The following is a 21,703-nucleotide window of genomic DNA, read 5'->3' on the forward strand; positions in this document are numbered from 1 at the left end:
TTCTTGTCTCTACAGGCAGACCTTGGAGATATTGTGGGTTTGCTTCCAGACCAGGGCAATAAAGCCAACATTGCAATCAAGTGAGTCAAGTGAAATTTTTGGTTTCCAGGTGCACATGAAGTTGTGTTTACAGGGTCCCATAGTCTGTGAAGTGGCTCATGCCTTCATTAAAAATATTGTTGTAAAATGCCAACCCTCATCTGAGCTTTCAGGGAACCTTGATCTTTTTGCTGGTGGAGGGTCTTGCCTGATGTTCATCTGCTGACACCTGAGGGTGCTGGTGCTGAAGGCTGGGTGACTGTGGCCATTTCTGAAAATAAGACGACCTGACGTTTGCTGTATGGATTGACACTTCTTTCAAAAACACCCTCTCCGTAGCCTGGGCTGCTGTTTGAGAGCATTTTACCCACAATAGAACTTCTTTTAAAACTGGAGTCCCTCCTCGCAAACCCTGCCGCTGCTTTACAGTTCAGTTCATGTGATATTCTAAATCCTTCATTGTCATTTCAACAGTCTTCACGGCATCTTCACCAGGAGTAGGTCCCATCCCAAGAACTCACTTTGTTTGCTCAGCCATAAGAAGCAACTCCTTGTCTGTTCAAGTTTTATCACAAGATAGGGGAAGTTCAGTCCCATCTTCAAACCATCCTTGTGATTCTGGTTCTTTTGCTGTTCCCACATCTGCAGTGACTTCCTCCACTGAAGTCCTGAACCTCTCAAAGCCATCCATGAGCTGGAATCAACTTCTTCCAAACTCCTGCTCATGTGATAGTTTGACCTTTTCCTATAACTGACGAATGTTCTTAATGCTATTTAGGATGGTGGATCCTGGGATCCCTGGGTGGCGCAGCGGTTTGGCGCCTGCCTTTGGCCCAGGGCACGATCCGGGAGACCCTGGATCGAATTCCACGTCAGGTTCCCGGTGCATGGAGCCTGCTTCTCCTTCTGCCTGTGTCTCTGCCTCTCTCTCTCTGTGTGACTATCATAAATAAATAAAAATTAAAAAATAAAAGGATGGTGGATCATTTCCAGGATGTTTTCTTTTTTTTAAGATTTTATTTATTCATGAGCGACGGGGGGGGGGGGGGGTGGTGGTGGCGTGGAAGGCAGAGACACAGGCAGAGGGAGAAGCAGGCTCCATGCAGGGAGCCTGATGTGGAACTTGATCCCGGGTCTTCAGGCTCACACCCTGGGCTGCAGGCGGCGCTGAACCGCTGTGCCACTGGGGCTGCCCTCCAGGATGTTTTTGATGGACTCTGCCCAGATCCATCAGAGGAAATCAGTATCTATGGCAGCTGTCGTTTTACTAAAAGTCTTTCTTCAATCATGAGAGTTGAAAGTCAGATTTAGGAGCATCTGGGTGGCTCAGTGGTTGAGCATCTGCCTTCAGCTCAGGTCATGATCCCAGGATCCTGGGATCCAGGGAGCCTGCTTCTCCCTCTGCCTGTGTCTCTGCCTCTCTCTGTGTCTCTGATGAATAAATAAATACAATCTTAAAAAAAATTTTTTTTCCTGTTGCTCCATGGGCTAGGATGGACGTTGTGTTAGCAGGCACAAAAGTGATGTGAATCTTCTCCATCTGCCTCAGAGCTCATGGGTAACCAGGTGCAGTGCCATCCAGCAGTAATGTTTTGCAAGAAATGTTTTTTCCTGAGCAGTAAATCTCCACCATGGGCTTAAAATATTCCATCACCCATGTTGTAAACAGATGTGCTGTCCCCGGCTTTGTTGTTCCATGTAAAGCGCGTCGGTGGAGGAGATTTGGCATGATTGCCAAGGGCTGCTTTTCAGAAGGGTCAATGAACATTGGCTTCCACTTAAAGTCACTGGCTGCATTAGCCCCTAACAAAGTCTACCTGTCCTTTGAAGCTTTGCAGCAGACATTGCCTTCTTTCTAGCTGTGAAAGTCCTAGATGGCATCTTCCCACAGACGACTGTTTCATCTGTATGGAAAATCTGTAGTTGAGTGTGAGCACCAACATGTACTCTCTTCACTGGATCTTCGGGATCACTGGCTGCAGCTTTTCTGTCAGCACTCGCTGCTTCACCTTGCACGTTTACATCATGGAGACAGCTTCTGTCCTTACCCCCGCCACCTTCTGCCAGCTTCCAGCTTTCCTTCTGCAGCTTCCTCACAGCTGCTCAGCCTGTGCACAACTGAAGAGTCAGGGCCTGGCTCTGGGTGAGGCTTTGGCGGAAGGGAATGTTGTTACTGGTTTGAGCTTCCATCCAGACCAGACTCTCCATGTCATCAGTGAGGCTGTTTCACTTTCTTATCATTCGAGTATTCAAGGGAGTAGCCCTTGGAATGTCCTTCAAGAACATTTCCTTTGCCTTCAGATTTGGGCTCCTTGTTTGGCACAAGAGGCCTTGGTTCTGGCCTGTCTTGGGTTTCAACAGGTGTTCCTGGGGAAGCTTCATCGTTTCTAGCTTTTGATGGAAAGTGAGAGATGTGCAACTAACTCTCCCTTTCACTTGAATGCTTGGAGGCCACAGTAGGGTTATCCATTGTCTTAATGTCAATAGGGTCATGTCTCAGGGCCTAGAGGGGCTCCAAGAGGAGGAGAGAGATGGGGGGGATGGCCGGTCCCTGGAGCAGTCAGAGCACACACAACATTTATTAGTCACGTTGCCTGTCTTCTGTGGGCACGGCTCATGGTACCCCAACATTACAGTGTTGACATCAAAGATCACAGATCACCATAACAAATATAATAATAATGGACAAGGTTGAAATATTTTGAGAGTTCCCGAAGTATGACACAGAGGCATGAAGTGAGCAAATGCTGTTGGAAAAATGGTGCCAGTAGACTGATTCCATGCAGGGTTGCCATAAACCTTCAATTTGTGTAAAAAAAAAAAAAATGCAGCGTCTGCAGAGTTGAGTAAAACAGGGGGTGCAGAGTGTATATACACAGTGATTTTTTTTTTCTTACAGGATTTAAAAAAAAAGCACTGCAGACACAGCACCCCCTTTGGCGCCTTGTTACAGGTCAGGGGCCACTTCCTGTCCTGTGTGGTGTGCAAAGCCCTCAAACACTACCCCCTCTGAGGGCTAGAGGCCCGCAGTGCTCCTCCAGAGCAACCACAAAGGCTCCTTTGGGCTGAGATGTCTACACCATCAGGTATTTTTATTTTAATTTAATTTAATTTATTTATTTATTTATTTATTTATTTATTTATTTATTTATTTTAAGATTTTATCCATTCATTCATAGAGACACAGAGAGAGAATGAGAGGCAGAGACACAGGCAGAGGGAGAAGCAGGCTCCATGCAGAGAGCCTGACATTGGACTCATCCAGGGTCCAGGATCACGCCCTGGGCCACAGGCGGCGCCAAACTGCTGCGCCGCCACCGGGGCTGCCCCAGTCAGGTATTTTTAGAGCAATTCTCCTTCTCTTGTTTAAATAAGGAGGTAAAGTGAGTGCTCCCCAGTCAGACCCTCACTGCTCTCACGCTAGCCTCCGAGGCTCCCGAGCCAGGTGTGGCATGGATGGCTGTCCGCGCGGGCCGTCCCCTGGGTCACCCGGCCCTCCTGGCTGTCCTTGGAGCTGCCTGACCCAACTGACAAGCATTTTCTGTCTTTGAACAAAATGCAGTGTTGGTTTAAAGGAACCAGAAAACTTTTTGCAAAAAAAGTGTTTTCAGAAAGCAAGATTAGACTCTGCCTCCCTTCCTTTTGGGTTTCTTAACCACATTTTTCCTCAGAGAAATTTAGGACAGCTAAGTAGAAATTAAGTTTTCCACATATAAACAGACACGGAGACAGCTGGCTCTGAGGGCAGATGCTGGAGGTTTGGAGTCTCAAATGAGCAGCAGAGGAGATGTGACCGTCTTACATTTTCTCCCAGTTGAAAATGTAATCAATGTTCTTTGCAAAAATGTATTACTGAGAAGCGTGGAGAGAAAACTGCAAGGCCCCAGAGGCTCCGTGCCCAGAGCTGGAAGGTCAGCAGCCTGGGGGGGGGGGTGTTGGGGGGCACCCCTTTCCTGAGTCTGGGGTCTGGTCTGTGGCAGGGTGTTGGGGGCCCCATCTGAAGCCCGTGGGGTCCTGCCCCCCACCCCACCACCCCTGTGCACAGGAGCCCTGGGACCCGTGAGGGGAAGGAGCACCGGGCAGGGAGGAGGAGGGGCAGCCCAGGGTCTCTCCTCCTGGGAGCTGCGCCCAGCAAGGCCTTGATAGACTGAGTCGGTTGAACCCTGGGTTGGCGTTGGGACAGGGCTCCTTCAGCCTCTGCTGCCCCCAGTGGCCTGTGCCAGGCCTTGGGCAGGAGCCTCGAGGCCTGGGGCCCCCACCTTCCCTCCTGGTTATGCCGAGGGTCCCTGGAACTGCTGTGTTTCCCTGGATGACTCATTGCTCTTCAGAGTCTAGGGACCCCATCAGCCCTTTGTTAAACATTGAGCTTTTACTGTTGCTGTGAGTGCTGGGGGTTGCATGCAGCTGTATGGAGGCCGAGGAGCTCTGCCCCTCCCTGCGGTGACACCCCGCACATCCCCACGATCCCCTGCCCCATCCTGCTCACCTGTGCCAGGAGCACATACATGGCTGGTGTTTGGGAAAGGCTCTGAAGTGGAATCTGGGACTTTTCAGGTGGTGCTCACGTCGGAGGCTCACCCGGATTGTCGGGAGCTGTGGCTGCTCCACGCCGGGTGTGGCCATGTTGGGTGGCGTGGGGCCCACGGGTGAGATCCTGTGGGAGCACAGGGGGCACTTCTATGGGACGCCGGGGCCCTAGCAGTGTCCGGGGTGTCCCGGCAGGTCCTCCTGCGATCCTGCCCAGCTGTTCCCAGGTGGGCCTACCGTCTGCGGGCGTGGACGACTGCAGTCCTGCCTTCCCTGGGCCACAGGGCAGGTGTGAGGGCTACGTCCCCACCACCAGGGGCTCATGCTCTTTGTGTCCATTCTAGAAACTCCACCTGGCCCCATGTCCCAAAAGTTGTTTTCTATGTTTTTTTTCTTGAAGTTTTGTAGTTTCCATTTTATGTTTGGATCTACGATCCATCTTGAGCTGGAGATCTTAGTGGGCATGCAGTTTGGGTTGAGGCTCCTGGTTTGCTGAGGACCTCCTGTTCCTGCAGTGGTGCTCGTGGGAAGGCTGTCTGTCCTCGCTTTGTGCCTTGGGCAGCGACCCGCACCCTTGTGGGGCTCCTGTGGGGTCACCCTGTGTGTCCTGTGGATCCCTGTGTCCTGTGTCTGTCCCCCTGGCACCACCTCATTCCCTTTGCTGTGGGGACAGAGGGACCTTACTGTCGGGAGAGGGTCCCTCCTGGTCATGGTTGCCAGGAGGCCCATCCATGGAGGTTCCAGAATGAGCTCGTCTCAGACCCACAAAAAACCTTTCTGGGACTTTAAAGAAACTGAATGAAACTTGCATACTATCCATGGAGAAACAACATCTTTCTATGCCACGTCGTCAGTCCATGAATACAACATGCCTCTTTTTTCTAGACTTTCCTTTCTTTCATCAGCATGCTATAGTTTTCAGCATGCAGGCTCAGTAAATGTTTTGTGGTATTTGCATTTGAGGTGTTTTCTTCTTTTAGTGTGAATGGCATTGCACTTTTCAGGTTTTGGTGTCTGTGTGTTGTTCGCCACCAGCACAGACATTCAAGTGAATTTGTGGATTGATCTTGCATCTGTGACCCTCTAAACTCACCTGGTCGCTCTAGCAGTGTGTGTGTGGATTCTCAGGATTTCATGTCCTCTCACACAGGGACACTGTTATTCCTTCCGCCTCTTCTGCATGTGTTTTCATCCTTGGCCTCACCTCCTTGCGTGGCTGGAACACTGGCCACTCTGAGCAAGAACGGGGATGCCCTTAACCAATGTCATGGGACCAACCATGTCCCCAGAGAAACTGGGGGGAAACTGGGTTTTTTTTTTTAATTAATTTTTATTGGTGTTCAATTTACCAACATACAGAAAAACACCCAGTGCTCATCCCGTCAAGTGTCCACCTCAGTGCCCGTCACCCATTCCCCTCCAACACCCGCCCTCCTCCCCCCTTCCACCACCCCTAGTTCGTTTCCCCGAGTTAGGAGTCTTTATGTTCTGTCTCCCTTCCTGATATTTCCCAACATTTCTTCTCCCTTCCTTTATATTCCCTTTCACTATTATTTATATTCCCCAAATGAATGAGAACATACACTGCTTGTCCTTCTCCGATTGACTTATTTCACTCAGCATAATACCCTCCAGTTCCATCCACGTTCAAGCAAATGGTGGGTATTTGTCGTTTCTAATCGCTGAGTAATATTCCATTGTATACATAAACCACATCTTCTTTATCCATTCATCTTTCGATGGACACCGAGGCTCCTTCCACAGTTTGGCTATTGTGGCCATTGCTGATAGAAACATCGGGGTGCAGGTGTCCCGACGTTTCGTTGCATCTGAATCTTTGGGGTAAATCCCCAACAGTGCAATTGCTGGGTCGTAGGGCAGGTCTATTTTTAACTCTTTGAGGAACCTCCACACAGTTTTCCAGAGTGGCTGCACCAGTTCACATTCCCACCAACAGTGTAAGAAGGTTCCCTTTTCTCCGCATCCTCTCCAACATTTGTTGTTTCCTGCCTTGTTAATTTTCCCCATTCTCACTGGTGTGAGGTGGTATCTCATTGTGGTTTTGATTTGTATTTCCCTGATGGCAAGTGATGCAGAGCATTTTCTCATGTGCATGTTGGCCATGTCCATGTCTTCCTCTGTGAGATTTCTCTTCATGTCTTTTGCCCATTTCATGATTGGATTGTTTGTTTCTTTGGTGTTGAGTTTAATAAGTTCTTTATAGATTTTGGAAACTAGCCCTTTATCTGATATGTCGTTTGCAAATATCCTCTCCCATTCTGTAGGTTGTCTTTTAGTTTTGTTGACTGTATCCTTTGCTGTGCAAAAGCTTCTTATCTTGATGAAGTCCCAATAGTTCATTTTTGCTTTTGTTTCTTTTGCCTTTGTGGATGTATCTTGCAAGAAGTTACTGTGGCCGAGTTCAAAAAGGGTGTTGCCTGTGTTCTCCTCTAGGATTTTGATGGACTCTTGTCTCACATTTAGATCTCTCATCCATTTTGAGTTTATCTTTGTGTATGGTGAAAGAGAGTGGTCCAGGGAAACTGGGTTTTATGCTGAAAACCCAGGTGCCTCAGGACACAACCTCATTTAGGGACCAAGCCCTCAAGGAGGTCATACGTGTGGCCCTCATCCAGTGTGACTGGTGTCCGTGTAAGAAGCGGAGGTGAGGACACAGACAGACACAGAAGCACGGCTGTGTGAGGACATGGGGAGGAGGTGGCCATCTCCCAGCCCAGGACAGAGGTCTCGGGGGAACCAGCCCTGCCCATGCCGGGACCTCAGACTTCCCACCTCCGGGACAGGACAGAATGCATTTCCTCTGTTGCTTCTATGGATTTGTTTTTTTAAGATTTTGTTTATTTATTCATGAGAGACACAGAGAGAGGCAGAGAAGCAGGCAGAGGGAGAAGCAGGCTCCCTCCAGAGAGCCCGATGCAAGATTCGATCCCAGGACCTCAGGATCACACCCTGAGGCAAAGGCAGACACTTCCCTGTCAGAACCCCTGGGCCCCTGTCCCGGGCTAATGTACTGGAGCAGCTCCCTGTAGTCGGACACTCACACCTCCAGTTCTCCTCATTACAAATACGCTGTATTGCATGTCCTTGCTCATCTGTGGAATGAAGGATTGCAGTGTGAGAGGCTGTGGCGGGGGCAGGGCTGTGAGCTGGAGGGTTTCTCTGTTACCTCGACTCCGACAGCCTCCTGTCAGGTGCGGGGGAACATGCTTCTCAAGCACTGTTGGCTCCTTTTCAGGCCTCCCTTCTCCTCTGGAGTGGCAGTGCTCCACCCTCGGCTCCTGGGCCCCCTCCTGCTGGGTCCTCTCCTCACCCTCCCCACCCCCGGTCCCCTGTGGGGGGATCCCGTGCCCCACTGCCCCAAACCCCACGTGCCACCCCTGTGTTGTGCTTGTGCAGCATCATCCAGTGCTCTGCCATGAGGAAGAGGCATGAGAAGAAGGGGAATTTTAAAATTTGTGTTTGTTCTCATCCTTGTATAAAAATTATTAAATTGAGAAATAGACAATATGGTTATGTAATTATAAAAAGACCCCAGAGAGCTCTCACTCTCACCTGGCTCCATTCATAAGACAGGCATTGGATACTTTTTAAACAGTTTGAGCAGTTTTTAAGTTTTTCAAACTTGCATAAAAGATGCAGGAATTCACATATCAAGCACGAGTGTTTCATCGTTTGTGTGTCGCCCACATGCAGAAGTGGGCGTGTTTCCCCAGAACCATATTTAAGAGTTTGCAGAGCTCCCAACCAGGATATCTGGTGCCGGGGTGTCTGCCCCCGGAGGTGTTGCCGCTCCTCCTGTCAGGCAGGTGTTTCTGAGCAGCAGCCGAACGGCCAACCGGCTGGTGCCCTCGAGCAGGGCCTTGGTGCTGACTGGCCTGGTCACCTGTGCAGGTATGCCTGGCATGGCTTTGGCGGGTGGGTGCTGGCTCCAAGGGCAAAGGTCCCTCCATCCCCCATCCTGTGGCAGGGTCTGTCCTGATCCGGTGGGTGCTCCACAGGGCGTCGGCTGTGGCGGCCTCAGCACATCTGCGTGAGCTACCGGCTCCTGACCTTGGCCCATTTCCGGATCATTCCACGGCCCCCTCACCCAGACTCAATGATGGAGATGACTCACCCAATGGGGGCCAACCTCTGAATCGCAAAAACACAAAACTGGGCCGTTTTGCAAGAAAACCAACTGTGGGCTGAGTGGAGGCAGCTCCATACATGTAAACATCAGACCAAGTGTTTTGCATCTGGTGACCGCTGTCCTCCGCCCTCGTGCCACCTCACTGGGTGACAAGGAGCCAGGGAGCTTGAAGGACGTGAATGCTAGAAGAAATGAGATTCTGTGCGCAGCTCTGGGGCCTGTGGTCCCTGCACGACGGCTCCAGCCTCAGGGGCATGAGATGTGGAACTGAGAAGCCGTTGACCCTGGAATAACCCTGGCCAAGCAGACACGTCGTGGAGACAGTACAGCCGGTTCCTCCACATCCCCACACCTGCCAGCCCCCCACTCACTGCACCCCTTGCCCAATCGGAGCACCATGGGGCTCGGTAAACACCGAATGTTAATGTCGTTTGTGCCCAGGATTCTGTTAAAGACAGGAGAGAGAATTTCGTTATCTGGATACATTTTTTTTTTTTATAAAGAAATAAACACTTTAATTCTCAGCATGGAGGGGACACGTGGCTCCTGTCGTCCTGGGCTGGGTCCTGTGGCCTCAGCCACTGCCACATGGTCACCGCACTCCCCAGAAAGAAGAAAGTGGGAGCAGCAACACTGCCTCTTGCTCTTGCATTCAAAGAAATGCAGATGAAAAACAACCAGGGGGGCACCTGGGTGGCTCAGTGGTTGAGCTTCTGCCTTGGGCTCAGGTCATGATCCCAGGGTCTTGAGATCCAGTCCCCCATCGGGCTTCCTGCTCAGCGGGAAGTCTGCCCCTCCCTCTTGTTCATGCTCTCTCTTTCTCTGTCTCTCAAATACATAACATCTCAAAAACAAAAATCCCAAGAGGCCATGATATGCTGCTTGATATTTTATACTATAAAAACACCCGTTTTTTTTTTTTTTTAAAGATTTTATTTATTTATTCATGAGAGACACAAAGAAGCAGAGACACAGGCAAAGGGAGAAGCAGGCTCCATGCGGGGAGCCCAATGTGGGACCCAATCCCAGGACCCAGGGACCATGACCTGAGCCGAAGGCAGACGCTCAACCACTGAGCCCCCCAGGCATCCCCCAAACACCTGGTTTTGGCAGAGTGTGTTTAAACCATCATTGCGGGTTATAACATACATTGTCCTGATGCATTTCCAAGGCATCTGTCCACACCTGCCTTCACCTCTTGCCTCTGTCTGAGGCCCTGGGGTCCGTGGGCACTCGGCGAGCTGGGTTCAAGAAAGCACAGCAGCATTCACTAAAAGGACACCAGACATGGCAACACTGTTTGAGGTTGGAGCCTCTCGCAGCCCTGGTCATGAGTACACGACAGACATTTCCAGAACCTGGACATGCGGCTAAGGCGTCCAGGATGTGCCTCACTTGACTTGAGCTGATGGTGTGAAAGCGAGTTAGAGCCCTGTCCTGGGAGCTGCCGAGGGAGGCGTGGGCAGCCTGCAGGGAGGGAGGCTGTGGGACGATGGGAGGGGGCCTGCGGCCTTCCCCCAGGAGCCTTGGCCCTGGGAAGTCCTAAGAGTCACGAAACTGAGCAGCGCACACGGGGTCTCTCCCACTTCTCCCTTCGGGGCTGAGGACCCAGTTTGGTCTGTTGGATCATTAATTAAATAACTAGAGAGGAAAACAGTGCCTTAACTCCCTTCAGATGTCTCTCTAGCATAGCTGGCACCCCTGATCTCAGGTCACCCCTTGCCCCTGTTCCCCATGAGCACATTTTGTCAACTATTACTGCTTAACAAATAACCAAACCTTGGTGGCTTAAATGACCATAAACATACCGATTCTGTTGGTTTGGGTGGTTCAGGAATTTGGGTGCAGCTTGGCTCTGGCTCGGGGTCTCACTTGGAGGCTCAACAGGGTGGGCACCCACTTCCAGAAGATTCCCTCCCTCACTGGTGCTGGCTGTTGGCTGGGGGCGTCCATGCCTGCCCACATGGGGGTCTCCATGGCGCCCCCGGAGCAGGTGGCCCGGGAGGGACCTTGGAGGTCACCTCCATGTTTCTGGTGACCCAGGGGCCATGTTGGTGGGTCAGCCCCATGCCAAGGGCACACCTGGCTGTGACTGGCCCTGGGTTATCTAGGGAGCTGGCTGCCACGGGGGTTCCTTGGGAGACAGTGCCACCTCCCAGGCCACACCCCACTTGGCATTTTGTCCATCGCCTCTTGGGTGTTATAACTGGGAACTGCCCTCATGCAGTCCCACATCCTTGGGCCATTTGCGTGCAGCAGGCTCTGGGCCTGGGTCCTCAGGCCCCATGGGGGTCTCACTGCAGGTCTCCTGCCTCAGGGACATCAGTGGGCAAGGGTGGTGCTATGGGAAGGTGCCCGGGGACCCTGGTCCTCCTAAAAGCTCTGTGCACTCCGAATCCTCCCCATCCCATGGCTGGGGGCCTGGGGCTCAGAGCTCTCAGCGCACAAGCCGGGTTGTGAGCCTGGGCACCTCTGAGTCCTTTGCAGCCTGCATGCTCGCCCAGGTCATCACATCCTCGTCCTGTGTCTGGTCCTCAGACCCTCAAAACCTGGGGCACCGGGAGGGCAAGCATGCTCCTGCAGCCTGACTGCCCCAGGGAGCGGGTTCACGGTGCGGACACCACGTGAAAGTGCGTGGACCAGCGCCCCCAAGGTGCACTCTTGGGATGTGTAAGGCAGGCCCACAGGAGCTGCAGGGATGCCCTGGCTCATGGACCCGGGTGATGTCCTCACACTCATGAGTTCCTGTGCATGAGGCGCTGCCTTGGGGGGCTCCCTAGTCACCTGGCAGGGTCACCTGCTAGCAACAAGGACACTAGGACTCAGAGAAATCACTTTGTTTCTAAGCAGCATGCAAGGCAGGAAGAAGCCACCAGTGGGACCGGGCCTGGGCTCAGAAGATTGCTCATCTGTGCACTTACTTTCTCCGGAGGTCACGAACTGCCCTGTGACCAGGGTTGGCCCTGTCCCTGCTCCTCTGATGGCCCACGAGCCTCCTTGCAGTGAGTGGCCCCTGGGGCTCAGGCCCACGGGACCTCCGGCAGTTCCCGGGGTCGTGGGGTTGCAGGTCTGTGTGGAGGAGCCCGCAAGGCGAGGGGAGGCAGGAAGGCCGTGGCCTCCATCGCCTACACCCCTGACGGCTCACTGCCTGAGTCTGACAGCACAGGCTGCGATGCCGAGGCTCAGTGGGGCCCAGACGGCTCTCCGGCTGCTCTGGGCTGTGTTTTCGCAAAGGAGGCAGCTTGGGGAACCAGTGAGCTGGGGCGTGTGACGCTGCGGAAATGCGAAGGCACAGTCCTTGGTGGCCCGTCTTGCAAAACCAGCAAAAGGAAGTTGTGTTTTGCTGCTGCCTGAAGTCCGCACGGAGCAGAAGCACGCCCTCAGAGGGCAGGTGAGTGGAGCTGGCCCCGGGGTCTCTGCCGGCCCTGCAAGGGTCCCCGCTCGGGTGGGGGGGCATTCAGAGCAGGTGCGGCTTGCGGGTGGCTGCTCCATGGTGGGAAGCATGTGCTGCTGCATGGCGGTGGGTCTGTCCTTTGCCTCTCAGGTGCCCCTGTCAGCACCTGGTGGGCCACATCCAGCGGCAGGCATGCCATCTGCTGGGACAGCGCTGGGTGTTGTCTAGGGCACCTGAGACTCCTGCTAAAGTGAATTGAGGTTGGGAGGGACCCAGCCTATGCGCCTGCCACCGAATCCCTGGGTGTTGTCCTGGGGAGGAAGGGTGACTGGTCTGCACAGTTCCTGGGGGGCCAGGCCTTCCCACAGAATGTGGCTCTGGAAGGTTCCCCCGAAATCTGCAGTTTGGACACTGGCGGGGCTGGGATGTGGTGGTGCTTGCTACTGGGAAGTGGGATCCCGGTGCTGCGACTCCGGGCAGGGGATGGGGGGACACCACGGGTGGCAGTGTGGGGAGCCGGATGCCGCTGTGCTTGTGCAGAGCAGGGCTGTGTTCTGGGCCCCAGAGCACCCGGCTCCCTGGACCCTCGGGGCCTGCAGTTGCCCGGCCAACTCCTGGGCCAGGCCTGAAGAAGATGAGACCCAGGAGCCCTGGGTCTTGACATATGAGCTGCCCCACTACACCCAATGCCAACCTCCAGAGCCTGACAGCTTACTGGGGCTGGGCAGGGCGGTGCACAGGGAGGAAGTGGTTTGTTTCCAGCTGGGGGTTTGCAGGAGGCCAGAGGCCCTGGTTCCGCTCCTTTGGCTTATTGTCTGTCTCCCCACAACGACCAGGGGCCCCTGAAGCTGCATGGGACCATGTGCTCTGACTCTCAGTTGGTCTCAGTGGCCACAGCTCAGATGGGGGTGCTGACAGAGGCCTTGGGGACACCTGGGCCCTTGCTGCCTTGAGCCCCTCAAGAGCCCAGGGGTGGAGATGTCCCTGGACTCAGAACAGTGACTGTAATGCACCAACTGGGAGTGGCCCCCATCCTCCACACCTGTCCCAGGTGGGCTCTCATGACCCCCAATGACCCATGAGGAGAGTTAGGCACCTAAGAAATGGGGGTGAATGTGGAGGTCAGACCCTAGGACTGATGTGAAGGACTTCAGACTGACCACTGGCTCCCAGCGGTCACATGTGGAGCCCAGCCCTAAGTGGGGCATCACTCACCTACATGGTCCCCCAGCTCCCCTTGGCTGGGAGACCCCCTGCCAGCAACCCCAGTGTTCTACCGCCTTCATCCCTGGGCACACAGCCCCTTCCCACATGGCCTGGCTGATTCTCATTGGCCCTGCTCCCTGTCTGTTCCCTCTGCCTGGGACACTGTTCCCTCCACCTGGGACACATCCATCTGTCTGGGGTCCCATGTATGGTGGTAATGATTGGTCATCTCAGAGGTGGGCTCTGGGGGCTCTCATGGGCTCCCATGAAGTCCAGCTTGCCCAGGACACAGAACACTAGCCCCCTGCCAGTGTGTGGCTTTGGGAGGGTGACCTGCTGCCTGGTGTCCCTGTCCCGCAATAACCTGGAAGGTCACTGTGCAGTCAGGTGAGGCTGCATAGAGTGAGAGTGACCCCGGACAGGGTCCGTGTGTGTGTGTGTGGGTCCTCCCCCAGGGGCAGTGAGAGCGGACCCCCCTCCCCTGCACAGCTGCGGCGCTGACCCTGGGGGTGGGGGCCAGGCTACACACCCGGAACCCTGGGCAGCACCGCCTGTGCTCGCAGCATCTCCGCTGGGAGCTGTTGTTGGGCTCTCGTCCACTCACTTCTCTAGGTATTATAGTGGACGGTAAGCACAGGGGGAGTCCTTGGGGAGCCAGCGGTCAGCCTCGAACCCTGGCCCCCGAGCACCCCTCCCCCATGCACTTGGGCCGAACACCAGGTCCCCTGTCTTGGTGGGCCACTGTGCTGGTGACTGCGGTGCCTGTAGGTATATTCCTGCCCTGAGCGAGGTACAATGACGCTCAGGAGTGTGCGAGTTTACGGTGAGAAAACAGATGGGGACGGGGGGAAGCGGGGAACACACCTCTGTGGGAGCCGGTAAAGGGGAAGCAGTGCACGTGCTCAGTTTTGCAGGCCCCCCAGGCCTGTGCGCATGTGGCCTCGGTGCCATGCAGCCTTTGTACTCTGCGGCCTTCATACCCTGCACCCTGCGTGCGTCCCGTGCACTTGTGCACCATGCGGCCGGTGCGCCTGAGCCAGCTCCGCCGTCATGACTCCTTGCGCTGGAGCAGGTACATTTCTGGGCTGGTGGTCCTGCTGTGCCCTGGCGTGGCTCCCCGAGGCCTTCACGATGGAGCTGGTGACAGGGGCCTGGGAGCTCGAGGCCCGCCCGTGGCCGATGCCCATCAGCCTGGCCGTGTCTGTGTGCTGGGCTGTGGGACACGCAGGACGTGGCCAGTGGGTCTGCAGGCTGTGTTCCACCTTGGGCTTCAGGAAGGTGTGTCCATTTTACAGAGGAGGAAACTGAGGGTCTGCCAGTGCAACTGGCCCGTGGTGGTCCAGCTGGTAAGTGCTGGCCGCTCAGCCCAGCGGCACAACCACCTCCCCAGATCCGCACGGGAGGACCCACCGCAGTGTCGTTTACTGCCTGGGGGTGGGGGGGGTTGGGGGTTGGAGGTGATGGGGGGGGTCAGGGCACACGGGGAGGACACAAAGCGGGGCACATGGGTGTGGGCTGCGATCTGTCCTCTTGGAGTCTGTGTCAGGAACCCCCCCAGGTCTGTGTCAGGTCCCTACCCCCCCCAGGTCTGTATCAGAACCCCCCCTCCTCCAGGTCTGCATCAGGACCCCCCAGGTCTGCGTCAGGGCCAGATTTCTGGAGGGGCAGGCAGTAGGGTGGGGGGGATGTGTAGAGCAGCAGGTCTGGAGGTTTCCAGGCAGCGCTGGCTGTGGGCCAAGCCTCAGCCACAGAGCGTGTTTCTGGCGGGGCCCAGCGCTTCTGGTGATGTGTGGGGAAAGGCAGGGTCCTCACGGAGGTGAGTTCTGGGCATTTTCGAGTCACTGTTGTCTTGGGTGTCATTCACACAACTTCTGACGAGAATTTTGTAAAACCCATTTTTTTAAGCTGCTTTTTTTTGTGGTAAAGCACACAGGACATAAAATTTGTCGTCTAAGCCACTTAGAAGCATCCAGTTTGTTGGCATGAAGTGTGTTTGCGTGATGGTGCAGCCATCCTCACCATCCATGTCCAGAATGTTCCATCTTCACAACTAAGGCTGCATCCTCATGAAGCACTAACCCCCCGACCCCCCCATCCACTTCCTGTCTCTGTGATTGGACGACTCAGGCACCCCTCGTGGCGTGTGTGTCTGCGACAGGCACGCAGCATCACGTCCTCAAGGCCGACCATGCTGTGGCTGCTGTCAGGGTGTCCATCCTCCTGAGGGCCGTGTCCATGTGCCCGCCATGGCCATGGGCCGTGCCTGCTGCCTGCTGCCTGCTGCCGTGAATAGTGGTGCTGGGACCACGGGGGCGCAGGTACCTGTTCAGCTCTCTGCTTTCAGTTCTCCTGGGAAGAAGGTGTTCTTGAGGACCAAGTGTCAGAATTCAGTCATGGAATGAAAGCAGCGTCTCTAAGGAAAGCTGTGGCTCACCTAGGAGCCCCCGGGGCAACTCAGCCTGCAGGCTGCTGCCGCATAGGCATCCCATGCCACGGTGATGGTCACTTTCTTTCCTTTTTGTTTTTCCGTAATTTCTAAGCTTTCTGAAAGGGACATGTCACTCATGCAGCTTTTGAGAGCACGTAACTTCGGGCACTGGTACGAGCCGATGCGGTGTCCCTGTAAGTGGGGTGGCACCTCCTTTCCTGTGCTCAGCTAGCCCTGAGCCCTGTGCCCCACCCCGCCATCTCCGTGTGCTCCCATGAACTCAGCAGACAGGACAGAGACCCCGGGCTGAGGCCTCAGGGTGAGAGCTGTGCTTCTGGAGCCTGACCCTGGGGCCAAGCAGCCCTGGGATTCAGGCCTTTCTCACCGTGCTGCAGCTTCTGGGTTGCTGCAGCCTAGGCTCCCAGCTGGGACGCTCCCTGATGTCGCCCTGTGTGTCTTTAGGCTTGTTCAGATGGCTGGCTGTGCGTAACCAGCCACCGCACTTAGTGGGGCAGACCAGCAAGCCTGCCGAGTGTCATCGTCTAGCACAATACAGGGGCTGGCAGGTTTCTCCGGGGCTGTTGCCAGTCAGAGGGTCATGGTGTCCAAGGTGTCTTTGCTCAGGCTCACGCCTCTAGTGGCCTCAGTCTGCAGGGACCACACACAGGGTGCTGGGTGACAGGCGGCAAGAGACGGGGATGGTGGGGTTTCTGTGTTGTTCCTGAGGAGGGCACAGCTGGCAATAGGTGGAGTTGGGCACTGGCCAGCCTCGGGGTCCATCTTCAGGACCATCCCTTTCTGTCTTTGGCAGCCACTGAGCGGGGCTGCGCTCCAGGTCGGGGACCGAGCATTCCTGCTGTCCCATCTGGGGGCTGCTGCACATGGAGCCCCTTAGATGGTCCATGGCACCCTGTGTCGGGGGGTGCATTTGATTTCTCCATCTCTCTGAGCCTCTCCCAGCCTCAGTGTTGGGGCTGCTGATGCTGGGTGGCAGCAGCCTTGGTGTCAGGGGCCCAGGTTGTACCACGGTTGCCACTCACCAGGGGGGTGACAGGAGCCAGCCTCACTCATCTGGGGCAACTCAGCACTTGTAAGGCAGGAGCCAGGGCCAGTAGAGGTGACTGAGGGCAGCTCTGTGGCTCCATGGTCACACACACCCTCAACCCCAGGATCTGGACTTGTCAGAATGAGCCTGCAGTGTCTGGCGGGTCTGGCTCACAGGTGCTGGCATTCTGCAGGCCTGCGCGGTCCGGGACAGCCTTGGCTCCCTTCTCTGAAACACATCACCCACCTTGGTACCTGTGAGCAAGCATACAGTGTGTTGAGCACAGCTCCTGGCATGTGGGGTGTATGTGTGCGTCCCTGTGTTATAGAAGCACATGTGTGGGTGTGTGTGCGTATGTGCGTTGCCTCCCAGAAGCCCCCTGCTCCTCTGAGCCATGTGGAGGGCAAGCAGGAATGGGGCTGGCCTTCCCTGCTGCTGACCTTGGCTTTGAAGGGCAGTGGGGAGACAAGGCCACGGGCTGCATCCTGTGGCTTCCTGAATCAGACCAGGGCAGTGGTCTCTGCTGCTGCCCCCACACTCCGCTCCCCGGGGACGTCTTCATGTGCAGCCTTGGGCTTTCCCTTCTGGCTGAGTAGGTTCTGCTGTCCTGGGAAGGACAGTGGTCATGGTGCACAGTCTCCAAGGGCAGGCTGCACCTGCTCGGGATGGGAATGCTCAGGGGGCATCCACGCTGCTAGACCTCCCCAGGCTGTGTGCCTGCCACCTGGGCTCCGCTTGGACCCGTCCCTTTTGTAAATGTGGCACCTGGGGAACATCCCCCTGCCAGGTTGGCCCAGAGCAGCTTGGCCACATGAGATGCGAGTGGTGTGGCAGGTGTCATGGGCGGAGCAGGGGCCCAGAGTGTCCTGCCCACGACACCTTTACGGTTTTGTGTGGGAGCGTGAGGGGCTGTGTCCCCATCAATGCTGCTTTAGCCTGTTTCTCGAGGGAGGAGGGGTGTGTGTGGAGAGGCTGCTGGCTGCGGGGTGATTGTGGATGTGAGCCCTGGGCGCCCATGTTGGGAGGTGTCAGGTGGGTGCTTGGCGTGGCTGGGTGGTGACCCCCTGGCTCTCTGCACCCTGGTGAGACCTGGCCTCCCAGTGTGGGTGCCTCGGGTGGGGCGGTCGGTGGTGGCCCGGAGGTTCGGGCATGGCTGCTGCCCTGCTGCCCTGTCTGCCCTCACGGTGGCCTGTGCGGGGCTGGCCGTGCGGGGCGGGGCCGCGGAGCTGCCTTCCACCCCCGCCTTGAGAGCTGGCCTGGCGCCTGGCACTGCGGTGGAGGCAGCTTTCGAGCTCCTGCCGTGTTGTTTCAGGACCCCTGTTGTAGACCTGCTGGGCAGGAAGGAGATTTTCAGCCAACCTCCCAGCCCGGCTGACACTCACTGCCTGAGGCGGCCAACCCACACCCGGGACACAGCCGGTGGGGAGCCAGGCGCAGAGCCCTCCCTGGAGATCTGGGCATCAGGTGAGGGGGCCAAAGGGAGATTCCAGGGAATGTCCATCTCTCCTGGCTGGGTGCCCCCTCCCCCCACCCTGACTCCTGACTAGACTCCTCTCCCCTCCCCTCACCTCTCCTCCCCTCTCCTCTCCTTGGGCAGGGCTGGTGGGGGGGCGGCAGTGGAAGCAGCAAGGGGCTCCAGGGCTCTTTGGAGGGTGTAGTAATCTGGGGCACAGCCCTGGGCTCCCTGGTCCAGGTCTGTGGATGGTGGCAGGTCACAGTGATGGTGAGGAGGGCCCCTCAGGACCACCTCCTGGGGTGCGGAGCCCCCAGTGACCTGACCCACTGTGCTCACAGCTGTTGTTGTGCATGTAGTTTAAATGTGTTGAGCAGCAGGTGGCTTCACATTATGGGATTCCTTCCCTTGCTCGTTCCTTTCTTTTTGTCTATTGACTTTTTTTCCTTTTTTTGTTTTTAATTTAACATGGAAGAAATTTATTTTTCAAATAAGATGCTTTTCATTTGTCCTTCCCCAAGAGCCTGTCTGGGCAGGACTCCCTGGAGCCCTGTGGGCTGTTCTCTCCATGCACAGCCCCTCCCACCCCCACCCTTCCCTGGGTGGCACGTTTTGGGGGACTGGTCCCAGCCTGGCCAGCCCTGACTCTGCTCATTCCTCCCCACAGGAAGCCTGCCCCCCGCCCTGCCAGCTCCCCACGGGGCCCTAGGAGCTCAGCTCTGAGGATGGAGTCAGAAGGGACGTCCTCAACAACCCATGCTCCCGGTGCTGTCCTGGGGGAGCCAGATGCTGGGCCTGGCTGCGCATCTCTGGAGCTCCCGAGGGCTGACCCAGGGAAGCTCCAAGGACTGCCACTCGGGCCGAGAGCCCATGGCAAGGACCCTGACCTTGGGAGCCCTGGCACCCCAACCACCTCAGGGGACGGCCCCCTGGACCTAGGGCCCTCGGGGGTGCCCAACGGTGGTGCTAAGCTCCCTAACCGGGACAGTGGGATTGACAGCCCGTCGTGCAGTGTGGTCAGTGAGCAGTTCCCCTGTGAGGAGGGTGGCGAGGCCAGCCGGGGCCCCGCAGTCCTGGGCCATCTGGAGGCAGCCCCAGAAGGCGAGGCCGTGCGGGAGGCGGCCGATAGCGATGTGGGCAAAGGTAACGGTGAGGAGCCCGACCCCAAGAGCAGCCCCCTGAGGGCCCCTGTGGACCCAGTCAAGGTAGGCCGCCCTCCTGTCCTGGGGTGGCCTGGGCTCCTCTCAGGGGTTGTGATGTCGTGGTTGCATCAGCTGCACCTGGTTTCAGTAACAGGTGCACATCAGCACACTGGAGAGGCCTGGCAGCTGGGTGGCGGAGAGGGCAGGGCCTTGGCCCCTCAGGCAACGACCTCACTCCCAAGCCTGGGTGACGGTCCCCACGGCGCCCCAGCCCTGGCGGCCATGGGGGTAGAGGTCAGTGCTCACAGAGCCACCACCACGCGCTCCACGGTGCTGGCCACCCACCTCACAGAGCCCCTGTGAGGAAGGCAGCATGAGTGTCACCTGTGTCAGGGACACAGATCCACAGGGTCGCTAGGGGGCGTGACGGGTAGGAAGGGAGCCCGGGCAGGGGTGAGCCCTGAGCAGAGGGCCCAGGAAGCAGGTGTACCCACGGTATGGCAGGTCTGTTGTGGGAGAGCCCGTGTGCATCCCAGCAGCATCTGGGCTCTGCCCTGGGACACGTGGGGATGGAAACGAGGCAGAGGGCTGCGGCCCAGACACCCCCTGTGCACAGGGAGCATGGGTAAGTGACCAACTCCCACGAGAGGCACACGAGACACCAGACCTACTGGCCCTGGTGAGATGGTCCTTGCTAAAGTGCACGGGGCAGAAGACAGGCCTGGAGGGCACACTGTTGGGGGGCAGGTGGGAGCCATGTCCTAAAGCCGTGGCTTTGTTATATCCTGGTGCAGTAACACCAACAGATGAGATGAAGGCCAGCGAAGGGGTAGTTTCTGACTTACAGCCCGCAGGAAGAGATGTGGGCCTGGACCCAGGGCCACACGGGGAGGACCAGTGGGTCAGGGGGTAGAGGGGGTGGGAATTGTTAGGGAGAGTCTGTCTCATGGTTTCTGGGGGAAGGAGCAGGCAAAGCAGGGTGAGCAGGTTTAGGATCAGCTTGAATGACTTGAGCTGCAGGGAGCTGTCCCAGGTGTGATGCCTGGGGCTGGGTGACCAAGGCAGGGGACCTTGGCGAGCCCATGGAGGTGCCCGCCATGCTCTTTGGGGCTGGTAGCATAAGAGGCACAGTATGTAGTCCTTTACATCTCTAGGACTCAGCCGACCCTGGGGGCACCCTCCCTCCAGCGTCAGCGAAGTCCCAAGATGTGCAGACATCCTGCAACACGGAAGCCAGTTGATGTGGCTTCTACGGGCCACACCACTTGTGACGCTCAAGGTGTGGCCCTGGGGGCTCCGCGGGCCACCCTGATCTCCAGGTGGTGGGGGCCGGTGCACACCCAGGCCCACCTCCCTTCCTGCCCACATGGGCTCTGCGGAAGGCCCGGTCTCCATGTCTGAGACACGGAGATGCCTGCACTTGTGGGTTCGTCTGTCTTCCCCATCACATGCCGGCCCATCCTCGTCCTCGGGGATCCTGTGCCTGCCGTCCCCCACCCAGCGGTGTGAGATCGTGCTCCTGTGGGAAGTCAGCCCTCGTCATGCGAGGAGGTCCCGGCCACTGCTGTTTCTGTTGCAGAAGGACACTGAGTCTTGTCAGATGCTGCTTCGGCATAGATTCAGGTTGTCATGAGGGTTTCTCACTGTGTGTCGAGTCCTGGAATAAACCTCCCTGGGGCGTGGGGTCCCATCGTGTCAGGACATCCATATCAGTGAGTGTCAGGGTCGCCTGTCCCCAGTTTCCCTGTGAGCCATCTGCCCACTGGCCTCACCGAGCTCAGACATGTCTCTCCTCTTTGATGTTTTGGAACATTAGAGAAAGATTGGTATTTTCCCGTGAAGCCATGTGGTCCTGGGCTTTTCTGTGTTGGAAAGTTTTTTATTGCTTATTCAATCCACTTATTTTTGCTCCTTCAGATTTCCTGTTTCTTCACATCTTCATCTTGGTGCCTTTCTAGGAATTTATCCGTTTGGACCGTCTGATTTGTTGGAGTGTAATTGTTCATGTTGGTCTCTCATGACCCTTTTTATTTCTGTGGTGTCGCTTGTAATGTTTCGTTTTTGTATTTCTAACACTACTTATTTGAGGTTTTTCTATTTCTTAGTTAATTTAGCTAAGGGTTTGTGAATTTTGTTGGTCTTTTCGAGAAATGACCCTTAGTTTTGATTATTTTTTCCATTGTTTTTCTGTTCTCTGTTTCATTTATCTGTGATCTGATCTCTGTTGTTTCCTTCCTTCTGCCTGCTTTGGGTCTGGTGTGTTCTCTTGAAGTGTAAAGTTAGGGTGTTGGTTTGAGATCTCTCTTCCTTTTTCACACA

General features: G+C 56.0%; 1 protein-coding gene across 2 annotated transcripts in view; it reads left to right on the forward strand.

The window, feature by feature from the left end:
- Window positions 1-11,789: 11,789 nt before the first annotated feature.
- FGD3 (FYVE, RhoGEF and PH domain containing 3) overlaps window positions 11,790-21,703 on the forward strand; it is a 30,683-nt gene continuing 20,769 nt past the window's right edge. The window contains exons 1-3 of one of the 2 annotated variants that reach the window (XM_025984406.2): window positions 11,790-12,107; window positions 18,102-18,253; window positions 18,910-19,447. In XM_025984406.2, the coding sequence (XP_025840191.1) occupies window positions 18,968-19,447 (480 nt within the window). In that variant the 5' untranslated portion in view covers window positions 11,790-12,107; window positions 18,102-18,253; window positions 18,910-18,967. The remainder of the gene's footprint in view (window positions 12,108-18,101; window positions 18,254-18,909; window positions 19,448-21,703) is intronic. The other variant, XM_072760593.1, reaches the window with a different exon arrangement.

Source organism: Vulpes vulpes, chromosome 1 (assembly GCF_048418805.1).
Source record: "Vulpes vulpes isolate BD-2025 chromosome 1, VulVul3, whole genome shotgun sequence".
In the NCBI taxonomy this organism is placed as follows: domain Eukaryota; kingdom Metazoa; phylum Chordata; class Mammalia; order Carnivora; family Canidae; genus Vulpes; species Vulpes vulpes.